Consider the following 10,932-nt stretch of genomic DNA (forward strand, 5'->3'; position numbering starts at 1 on the left):
GGAGGGCCCCGGGGTCCCGGCCGCCCCTTGAAGCCTGCGAGGGTCCTGGGCCCCAGACACACCCTCCTCTCGTCTGCGGCAGTGACATATCGGTGGAGAAGCTGAACCTCGGCACTGACTCGGACGGCTCACCTCAGAAGAGCTCACGGGATCCTCCTTCCCGCCCATCGAGCCTGGTGAGGGTCCCTCCTTCTCCCCGGCTAGGCCTGGCCTGGGCAGCGTCAGGGGTCCTGCTCCAGGCTCAGAGACCACTAGGAACTTCCCTGGAGCCCCGCAGCATGTCTGTGGCAGAACCAGGGCCCAGATCTCTATGCTGGTTAAAACCTGTGCCCAGATCTCCATCCTGGTTAACAAACGGCTCATGCCTATAATCTCAGCACTTCTGGGAGGCTGACATGGGAGGATTGCTGGAGCCCAGGAGTTTGAGACCGGCCTGGGCAACACAGTGAGCCACGGTGAGCCATGATCCTGCCCCTGCATGGCAGCCTGGGCAACATAGGGAAATCTTATCTCAAAAAATAAAACAGGCCGGGCGCAGTGGCTCACACCTGTAATCCCAGCACTTTGGGAGGCTGAGACCAGGAGTTCAAGACCAGCCTGGCCAACACAATGAAACCCCGTCTCTACTAAAAATACAAGAATTAGCCGGGTGCGGTGGTGGGCACCTGTAATCCCAGCTACCCGGGCAACTGGGGCAGCTGAACCTGAGAGGCGGAGGTTGCAGTGAGCCAAGATCATGCCAACTGCACTCCAACCTGGGTGACAGAGCGAGACTCCGTCTCAAAAAATAAAAATAAATAAATAAAACTGTGAGCTCGGGGGCTGGGCCGCCTGGGTTCCCATCCCTGCCCTGCCACCTCTTGGCTCTGCGCTTCACCTCTCTGTGCCTCAGTGCACCGCTTTGCAAAATGAGCATATTTAAAACTCATGTCGATGACAGAGTGATCGAGAGAGTGCTGTGCTCTAGGCAGAGGTTACCGCAAGCTGGGAGCCACAAGGGGACCTGCTGGGTGATGGAAATGTTCCTCGTCTTTATCTAGGTCAGAGGTCAGCATGCATTTTCCGGAAAGGGCCAGAGAGTCAATATTTTTGGCTTTGTGGGCGAGACAGTCCCTGTCTGCTTTGTAGTTTGAAAGCAGCCACAGACGATTTGTACACCATAAGCGTGTCTCTATTCCGGTAAAACCTTATTGGTAGTTCACACGGAAGTTTGAACATCGTAGAACTTTCATGGGCAATGAAACATTCTTCCTCTTTTTTTTTCCCCCCAACGATTTAAAAATGTAAAAATCACTTCACCTGTGGTCCCAGCTACTTGGGAGGCTGAGGCAGGAGGATGACTTGAGTCCAGGAGTTGGAGTCCAGCCTCAACAACATGGTGAAACTCCATCTTTTTTTTTTTTTGAGATGGAGTCTCACTCTGTTGCCCAGGCTGGAGTGCAGTAGTGTGATCTGGGCTTACTGCAGCCTCCACCTCCTGGGTTCAAGGAATTCTCCTGCCTCAGCCACGCGAGTAGCTGGGACTACAAGTGTGCGCCACCACACCCGGCTAATTTTTGTATTTTTAATAGAGACGGGGTTTCATCTTGTTGACCAGGCTAGTCTTGAACTCCTGACCTCAGGTGATCTGCCCGCCTCAGCCTCCCAAAGTGCTGGGATTATAGGTGTGAGCCACTGCGTCCAGCCACTGCATCTCTTTAAAAAAAAAAAAAAAAAAAAGGCCGGGCGCGGTGGCTCAAGCCTGTAATCCCAGCACTTTGGGAGGCCGAGACGGGCGGATCACGAGGTCGGGAGATCGAGACCATCCTGGCTAACACGGTGAAACCCCGTCTCTACTAAGAAATACAAAAAAACACTAGCCAGGTGAGATGGCAGGCGCCTGTAGTCCCAGCTACTCGGGAGGCTGAGGCAGGAGAATGGCGTGAACCCGGGCGGCGGAGCTTGCAGTGAGCCGAGATTGCGCCACTGCACTCCAGCCTGGGCGACAAAGCGAGACTCTGTCTCAAGAAAAAAAAAATAAAAAAATTAAAAAAAAAATAAAAAAATTAAAAATGGACATTGTCGAGCCAGGCATGATGGGACTTGTAGTCCCAGCTACTCGGGAAGCTGAACAATTCTGTAATCCCAGCACTTTGGAGGCTGAGGCGGATAGATCACCTGAGGTCGGGAGTTCGAGACCACCCTGACCAACATGGAGAAACCCCATCTCTACTAAAAATATAAAAAATTAGCCTGGCTTGGTGGTGCATGCCTGTAATCTCAGCTCTTTGGGAGACTGAGGTAGGAGAATCACTTGAACCCGGGAGGCGGAGGTTGCAGTGAACGGAGATCGTGCCATTGTACTCCAGCCTGGGTAACAAGAATGAAACTCAGTCTCAAAAAAAAAATTAGCTGGGTGTGGTGGTGCAAGCCTTTAGTCCCACCCCCTACCTTCAGGAGGTGAAGGTAGAGTTGAAGGCTGCACTAAGCTATGACTGTGCCACTGCACTCCATCCTGGGCGACAGAGCAAGACTCTGTCTCTAAAAAAAACAAAAAAGAAAATTGGGGCTGGGCGTGGTGGCTCACATCTGTAATCTCAGCACTTTGGGAGGCCGTGGTGGGTGGATCATCTGAGGTCAAGAGTTCCAGACCAGCCTGGCCAACATGGTGAAACCCCATCTCTACTAAAAGTACACAAATTAGCCAGGCGTGGTGGTGCAGGCGTGTGGCTGGAAGAGAGTGAGTGAGGGGCCGCATGGGAGGAGAGGTGAGGACAGAGAGGTGGGGGGCAGATCTTGCAGGGCCTCAGAGGCTGTTGTGGTTATGAGAGCATCTCTGACTCCCCTTACTCTGGCCTCTTCTCCGCCACAGAGCTCCCCGATCCAGGAATCCTCCATCACTCCCAAGCTGCCTTCGGAGACCCAGGAGACCCCAGGCCCCGCCCTGTGCAGGTGACACCACTCCCCGGCCCCCTGCCCACCACCCACCCCTGCCTGCTGTCCTTGTCCTCACCAGTGGCCTCTCTCCACAGCCCTCTGAGGAAGTCACCTCTGACCCTTGAGGATTTCAAGTTCCTGGCGGTGCTGGGCCGGGGTCACTTTGGGAAGGTGAGGTGGAGGGCAGGGAATTGGGAGACCCCCCCCCAGGTGCCTGGCTGGCCACTAAAACCACCCCTGCTCACTGTGGTTCCAGGTGCTGCTCTCCGAATTCCGGCCCAGTGGGGAGCTGTTCGCCATCAAGGCTCTGAAGAAAGGGGACATTGTGGCCCGAGACGAGGTGGAGAGGTGGGGACCTGCCGTGGTCCTCTGGGGACCTCTGTCTTCTCTTTTGGGAAATGACAGAGCAGTTCTCTCCTTGGAGCTGCAGGGAGAGTGACTCGTAGTGGTCACTAATGCCAGGCACGGTGGCTCTCGCCTGTAACCCCAGCACTCTGGGAGGCCGAGGCAGGTGGATCACTTGGGCTCAGAATTTCAAGACCAGGCTGGGCAACATGGCGACACCCCCATGTTTACAAAACATACAAAATAATTAGCTGAGTGTGGTGGTGCGTGCTTGTAGCCCCAGCTACTCATGAGGCTGAGATAGGAGGATCACCTGAGCCCAGTAGGTCAAGGTTGCAGTGAGCTGAGATCACACCGCTGCACTCCAGCCTGGGCAACACAGTGAGACCCTGTCTCAGAACAAATAAAAAGTCACTAATACCTACTAGCCTAATACCAAGATAATAATAGCTCTTATAAAAGTTATTCGTTTGTTCCTCCATGTTGCCCTATAAGGTAAATACTGATGGCACAGAGAGGTTGAGCAATTTACCCAAGGTCACACAGCCAGTAAGCAGCAGGTCCAGGATTCAAAGCTAGAGACTCAGGTTCTGAAGCCTGTGCCCTTCGTGGTGCAAACATACTGCCTCTGCTTTGGGGACAGGATCCTGGGTTCAAATCTCACATCTGCAGCATGGGCTTGGAGATCCTGGGGAGGTCACTTCTCCCTTCAGAACCTCAGCCGCTTTGCCAGGCACTGTGGCTTACGCCTGTAATCCCAGCACTTTGGGAGGCCGAGGTGCATGGATCACCCGAGGTCAGGACATCGAGACCAGTATGGCCAACATGGTGAAACCCCGTCTGTACTAAAAATACAAAAATCAGCCGGGCGTGGTAGCGGGCCTCTGTAGTCCCACCTATTTGGGAGGCTGAGGCAGGAGAATCACTTGAACCCAGGAGGCAGAGGTTGCAGTGAGCCAAGATCGCGCCACTGCACTCCAGCTTGACTCTGTCTCAAAAAAAAAAAAAAAAAAAAGAACCCCTCTTGATGTGGAGAAGCGGAGTGCTGCTGCCTTCCACACACACGGTTCTCAGGTGCTGTCTACACAGTGCCTAACCCCTCTAAACATTTGGTACAGGCACTGAGATTGTCCTTGGTCTTCCCAGCATTCTTTTGATAATCAGGAACCCAACTCAGAAACAAGTAAAGAAATGTATTGGTCTGCATCAGAAAAGTCCAGGAGTGCACTGCCTTCAGGCATGGCTGTATCCAGGTGCTGAGATGACATTTCTCAGTTCTGCTTCCCTCTGTATGGGCTTTGCTTGCCGTCTGGGAGTCGGGGGTAAGCGGCGGCCATGGTCTCTGACTTCTGTCCCCCACCCCTCCCCAGCCTGATGTGTGAGAAGCGGATCTTGGCGGCAGTGACCAATGCGGGACATCCCTTCCTGGTGAACCTCTTTGGCTGTTTCCAGACACCGGAGCACGTGTGCTTCGTGATGGAGTACTCGGCCGGTGGGGACCTGATGCTTCACATCCACAGCGACGTGTTCTCTGAGCCTCGTGCCGTGTGAGCCTGGCCCCCCAGCCCGGGCCCTGCCTCCCTCTACAGCGTCTGACATTTCAGTCCCCCTGAGAGGCTGGCAGCCTGCTTCTCACCCCTCCACCCTCAGGCCTTGCTTCCCCCAGCCTCCCAGAGCTTTGGGGAGACTGGGGGGGCTTTTGAGGATGTGGGAGCCAGGCTTATGTGACCCTCCCTGCTTGCAGGGTGGCCCCACCCCTCAGCAGCCTCTCTCTCTGCAGCTTTTATTCCGCCTGCGTGGTGCTGGGCCTACAGTTTCTTCATGAACACAAGATTGTCTACAGGTGTGTGTGTGTGCGCGCATGCATGTGCACACTGCCCGTTGTGGGGACAGGGCCCAGACCCCCGCTCATCCCTCTTTCCACCCCCCAACCCCCAACAGGGACCTGAAGTTGGACAATTTGCTTCTGGACACCGAGGGCTACGTCAAGATCACAGACTTTGGCCTCTGCAAGGAGGGTGAGGGACTGGCCTCGGGATTAGACAAAGGAGCGGGAAGGAATGGGGTCCCTAACCCTACTTGGGGTACCCCCCACCCTGACCCTGGGACAGGGCTGGCTGTGTGGACAACCCCACATTGGGCTGAGTGACTCCTCTGGCCCCCATAACCTCACATGGCCTTGCTGTCCCCAGGGATGGGCTATGGGGACCGGACCAGCACATTTTGTGGGACCCCGGAGTTCCTGGCCCCTGAGGTGCTGACGGACACTTCATACACGCGGGCTGTGGACTGGTGGGGGCTGGGTGTGCTGCTCTACGAGATGCTGGTTGGCGAGGTGAGACCCCACCCCTGTGTGTCTCGGATCTCACTGGAAACTGCGTGTGCCCTAGGGTGGGATCCAAGTCTGCCTCCAGGTGCTGTGTGATTGAGGGCTGCTCTGGCTCCCTGGCCTCAGTTTCCACCTCTATAAAATGGGACATTTCCCTGCCCGAGTTAGCCAGCACCCAAGAGCTGCAGCAGGCCGGGCTGGGTTTGGAGCAGCCAGAGGAGAGGCCCCATTCACCCCGGACCTCCCTCTCCCCAGTCCCCATTCCCAGGGGATGACGAGGAGGAGGTCTTCGATAGCATCGTCAACGATGAGGTCCGCTACCCCCGCTTCCTGTCCGCCGAAGCCATCGGCATCATGAGAAGGGTGAGGACCCCCGACGTGGGGCAGGCCTGGGGAGGGGCACTGGGGCCCAGCAGGGGACAGATCCTGACACAGTGCTCCTTCCTCCAAGCTGCTGCGGAGGAACCCAGAGCGGAGGCTGGGATCTAGCGAGAGAGATGCAGAAGATGTGAAGAAACAGCCTTTCTTCAGGGTGAGGTTCCCCACAAGGACCTCAGTGACCCCGGCCCCCCCCCCGGGCCCGATTCATCACCCCACACCCGACGCCCGCCAGGCCTAGCCGCTTTGCCTCAAAGGCCTCGTTGCACCTCCAGGGCAACATTGTCACCTCCTTTGACACCCCGGTTTCCCTCCTCCACTTTTGTTCCCCCCAGGGACCCTCCTAATCCCACATCTCCACTTTCCTCCGCCTCTGTTTTTTTTTTTTTTTTTGAGCCAGGATCTCACTCTGTTGCCCAGGCTGGAATGCAGTGGCTCAATCTCGGCCCACTGCAACCTCCGCCTCCCAGATTCATGCGATTCTCCTACCTCAGCCTTCTGAGTAGCTGCGATTACAGGCACACACCACTCCACCACAGCTGGCTAATTTTTGTATTTTTAGTAGAGATGGGATTTCGCCACTTTGGCCAGGCTGGTCTTGAACTCCTGGCCTCAAGTGATCCTCCCACCTCAGCCTTCCAAAGTTCTGGGATTACAGATGTGAGCTACCACGCCTGGCCTCCACTGTTTCCTAATCCCGCTTCTCCACCAGGCTATCGCAGGTGATCCCTCCTGAGCCCCAGTACCCCCACCCCACTTTTCCCTATATGATGACTCCTCTCCGGGGTCCCCAAGTCCTAGGACTGGTCCCCACTGCAGCACGCCCCCTCCTCAGCCTCCCAGGCTGACCCTCCCCTCCGCTTCCCTCCCCTGCAGACTCTGGGCTGGGAAGCCCTGTTGGCCCGGCGCCTGCCGCCGCCTTTTGTGCCCACGCTGTCTGGCCGCACCGACGTCAGCAACTTTGACGAGGAGTTCACCGGGGAGGCCCCCACACTGAGCCCGCCCCGTGACGCGCGGCCCCTCACAGCCGCGGAGCAGGCGGCCTTCCTGGACTTCGACTTCGTGGCGGGGGGCTGCTAGCCCCCTCCCCTGCCCCTACCCCTGCCCGAGAGCTGTTAGTTTTTAAAAAGGCCTTTGGGATTTGCCTGATCCATGCATCTTGCGTGTCTTCTTGTGTGCAGTCATTGGCGGTGGGGGTGTGCTTGGAGGTGTGGACGTTTGGGGTGCAGGTGGCTGGTTGGTCGTGGGAGTCTCCAGTGATGGGGGTGTCATTTGAAGAGGATCAAGGGGCGGCGTGGACTCGGAGCTGTTCTTATGGGGGGGAGCGTGGGTAAGCGGAGATGGGAGGGGGTCGGTATTGTGTTGGGGGCGCCCAGGGACATGGGGCAAAATGGTTTGGGGACAGGGTTTTGGGGCTGTATTGGAAGAACTCAAAGCCACAGTGAGCAGAATGGTTTCGGAAGTCCGTTAGGGCGGTGGCAAGGTCAGGAAACGCCCCCCACACCCTCTCGCTCTGCTCCCAGCGGAGCCCCAGCCCCCGCCGCCCGCACGGTGCGCTTGCTCCTGCGGCTCCGGCGCCCACGGTCAGGCACCCTCGAGCCTCCTAGAACCGCGCCCCGGTGTCTCCGCGCCATCTTGTGGTAGGCCCCGGAACTGCACCCACCCTGGAAGCGCACTTGGCGCCTCTGCTGCCCCTTGAGCGGCCCCAGTGGATGCCGAAGCCCCGACGGGACTCACCGCTCTGTCTGGGCTCGTGGAATGGCTTTTTATTCCTCAAAGGCTCTTCGCCACGCACCTGGGCCCGGCCCCAGGGTGGGTTGGCTTCGTCGTTGGGCCTCCGGTTGTGCTTAGAAGTAGCTGAGGCCGCTGTGCCGGGAGCTGCGCAGCGAGCTGGCCTCCCAGGCGCTCGGGGTTAGGCCCAGCCCCGCGGGGCCGCCCTTGGCCCCGGCCCTCGGGGGCAGGAAGCGAAGCAGTTGGCGCAGCACGGCCTGGCGCAGCAGGATGTACACCCAAGGGTCCAGGATCTGGTTCCAGGAGGCAAGGCGCACGGCCAGGAACAGTGGCCGCTGCAGGGAGGTAGAACTCCAGCCCCCGACGGCCAGCGCCACCAACACCTGCGGGGGAAGCCGGTGTGAGCCGTTTGGCGGGCGCAGGCGCAGGGGGTGCGCAGTGATGATGGGGGCGTGGCTGGAAGGTAAAAGCCTGGGAGGAGGGGCGAGCCGTCGCAGGTAGGGTAAATGGGGATCCAGGTGGGAAGGGGATGCGGAAAAAAAGGAGGGAGGCAAAGAAACAAACACCTTCAGTGGGTGGGGGCTCCGGCCGGAGAGGAGTCTCAGGTGTCCCGGAAAGAGGAAAAACGAGGGGGTTGGGTGAAAGGACTAGGGAATGAAGCGCGGGGGCTTATAATGGTTGGGCAGGAGAGGAGGCTTGTGTGGGTCGGGGTGCGCTACAAAGACCCCAAAAAGGAAGAAGAGAGGGGGGCTAGGAGGAAGGATGGCAGGTCAGATGGAGAAGGCCATGCTGGCTTTTGGGGCAGGTGGGATGGGGCCTCCAGGGGCCGGGGCCTTGGTTGGGTCCAGGACGGAGGCCCAAGGTGTCCTGGGACGACTAAGGGCGGAGGGTGTTGAGAGGGAGCGGGAAGGAGCGTGGCTCGAGGGGCCGGTGCGCCCCTCACCAGCATTGGGCTCCAGCAGATGCACGACACCACCATGATACCGACAAGCTGGCCCACCATCTCCACGTCGTGGGTGCGAGCTCTGCGTGCCGAGCCGCGGCTCTGGGAGCCGCCAAAGGCTGTGGAGGCTGAAGCGATGGATGAGGCGGACGAGGCGGAGGCCGAGCGGGGTCCGCGCGCCCCCCAGCGACGCCGGCTGTCGGGGCCCGAGGCCGGGGAAGGCCCTCGGGAGCGGCGTCGCCAGCGGGCGCGTAGCAGGGCCAGGCCGCTGAGCGTGTTGCACACCAGCGCGGCGAGGAGAGCGACCAGGCCGAGGCCGGCGAAGAGGCCGGCGAGCAGTGCCTGGCGCCAGCCGCCCGAGGGACCCAGGCCGATGAAGCACCACGTGCCCGGGTACTGCAGCTCGTAGCGGCCCACGCGCGCCAGCGGTAGCAGCGCGACGGCTAAGGCCACCGCAGCTACCGCGGCCAGCGCCAGGCGCGCGCGGGAGACCGAGACCCGAGCGGCGTGGAGCAGCGGCCGCGTGACGCCCACGCAGCGCTCCACCGCCATGCCGCAGCCCAGCAGCAGCGGGCACAGGCCGAAGAAGACCATGCAGCCGCCCAGGAAGTGGCAGGCCCCGCCGGCCGGAGCGCGCCCCGCAGTGTACAGGCGCAGCACTAGCGCGCCCGGGATCACGTGGCCTGCCAGGTCGGTGGCCAGCAGGCTGGCCACGAACAGCAGGAAGGTGGCGGCCGAGCGGCGGCGGCGCAGGCGGCCCGCGGCCTGCGCCAGCAGCGCCAGCGCCAGCAGGTTGGACACGGCGCCCAGAGTCATGGAGAAGATGGGCAGCGCAGGCGAAGCGCCCGACGGCGGCACGGCCGACGCGTTGGGGACCCAGGGCGCCGCGCATGTGGTCGCCTCGCCCGCCAGGCTCAGGTTGAGGGGCCCGCAAGGGCTCATGTCAGGCGCCGGGAGTGCTGGGTAGAGGAGAAGAGGGCAGAGTGAGGCTGGCTGGGCCCGGGCGGGGACCAGCCCACGGTGCCATCTCAGAACATCAGGCCCGTTTGACTCCATGGCGTTCTCAGGCAGCCCCTCTGCCCATGGCAACTCCAAATGACCTGGCCACTCCATTTGGAAACCCTCCTCCCTCTCTTTTGCCTCTCACCGCCCCATCTCCTGCTCCAGGGCCTCCCTCTGTCCCCACTGGCCCCTTCTCTGTCCTTCATGGTTTCCTGCAAGATTCCCCCGAGCCCTGCCCTCAGGCATCTCTGCCAGTGCCTCTGGGCCTCACAGATCCCCCTCTGACCCCCACCTTCCATTTTTACACCGTAGCAAATTCCTGGGGCCTGTGGCTCCATCTGATAGCTCTCACCCATTTCTGCCCCTGTGGTCCTACCTGACTTTCCCCATGTCAGCTTTACTCCAGTCCCATCCTCGAGATTCCCCAGCCCCATCTCTACCACCATGGGCACATCTCTCCCCACGGCCATGTCCCTGTCCCCCATGGACCCATCTCCGACCCCACATGGCACAGCTACATCTGTGCCATGGACGCATCTCTACCCCTGCCCCATGGACCTGCCTCTGATCCACTGCGATCTCTCGCCACGCCCCACCGCGATCACCTCTGCCTCACCCTGGCTGCCCACGGTTCCACACCATGTCCCTGCCCCCAGAGGCCATGACCATCCACTCTTTGATATCCTGGAGGTGCGGGTGGAAAGGGCAGAACCGTCCACCAGGCCAGACGGGAAGGGAGGATGGACAGACGATAAGACAGGGACACACAGATCGGGGGGAAAGAGCCAGGGACACAGGATGGACAGACAGGTGGCCATGGCCCCAACCCTTCATGCCCTCCTCCTCCCCAGCCAGGGACCCTCACGTGCAACCCGCTTACCCAGCACTGCCTGGGATGCGGGGTCCCCATCACCGGCCACTCAGCCCTGCTGCCCACTGCGCCCTGGCTCTCCGGCAGGCTGCTTCCTCCCTCCCTCTTCCTGGGGCGGCTCCTCGGCTCCTCCCGCCGCCCTTGCTGGCCTCCAGGGGCCGCTCCACCCCGCGCACGCCCGCTTGGGGCCTGGAGTGGCAGGGACCCCCCTCTCTGCTCCTGGCAATGGATGGGGGCCACTCTGGGCCCCAGCGGCTCCCTCCATGAGGAGGGAGGCTCCCTGGAGTCGTTCTGGCCCCCTGTGACCCCCTCCTCCCAGCAGGGCGGGAGTAGCCCCCTTCCCCCGAGGCTCGGGCCTCTTGCCTCATTAATAAAGTGGATAAAATCTAAACACTGGAAAATGTGAGTGTCGTCTGG

The 10,932-nt window shown here is 60.0% G+C and overlaps 2 protein-coding genes across 2 annotated transcripts in view; one reads left to right on the forward strand and one right to left on the reverse strand.

The window, feature by feature from the left end:
• Window positions 1-7,125, forward strand: part of PKN1 (protein kinase N1) — a 32,383-nt gene extending 25,258 nt beyond the window's left edge. Inside the window, exons 8-18 of the mRNA XM_025367947.1 lie at window positions 34-176; window positions 2,852-2,931; window positions 3,012-3,087; window positions 3,173-3,264; window positions 4,632-4,808; window positions 5,042-5,104; window positions 5,203-5,279; window positions 5,454-5,596; window positions 5,846-5,953; window positions 6,042-6,122; window positions 6,845-7,125. Of these exons, the coding sequence (XP_025223732.1) occupies window positions 34-176; window positions 2,852-2,931; window positions 3,012-3,087; window positions 3,173-3,264; window positions 4,632-4,808; window positions 5,042-5,104; window positions 5,203-5,279; window positions 5,454-5,596; window positions 5,846-5,953; window positions 6,042-6,122; window positions 6,845-7,048 (1,244 nt within the window). The 3' untranslated portion in view covers window positions 7,049-7,125. The remainder of the gene's footprint in view (window positions 1-33; window positions 177-2,851; window positions 2,932-3,011; window positions 3,088-3,172; window positions 3,265-4,631; window positions 4,809-5,041; window positions 5,105-5,202; window positions 5,280-5,453; window positions 5,597-5,845; window positions 5,954-6,041; window positions 6,123-6,844) is intronic.
• Window positions 7,126-7,715: 590 nt separating this feature from the next.
• On the reverse strand, window positions 7,716-10,625 carry PTGER1 (prostaglandin E receptor 1). The gene is made up of 3 exons (XM_025367318.1): window positions 10,525-10,625; window positions 8,643-9,601; window positions 7,716-8,082 (listed from the first exon to the last, which is right to left on the reverse strand). The coding sequence occupies exons 2-3, from the start codon at window positions 9,582-9,584 to the stop codon at window positions 7,816-7,818; spliced, it is 1,209 nt and encodes a 402-aa protein (XP_025223103.1). The 5' UTR covers window positions 9,585-9,601; window positions 10,525-10,625; the 3' UTR covers window positions 7,716-7,815.
• Window positions 10,626-10,932: the final 307 nt, after the last annotated feature.

This window comes from Theropithecus gelada, chromosome 19 (assembly GCF_003255815.1).
Source record: "Theropithecus gelada isolate Dixy chromosome 19, Tgel_1.0, whole genome shotgun sequence".
NCBI classification, from domain to species: domain Eukaryota; kingdom Metazoa; phylum Chordata; class Mammalia; order Primates; family Cercopithecidae; genus Theropithecus; species Theropithecus gelada.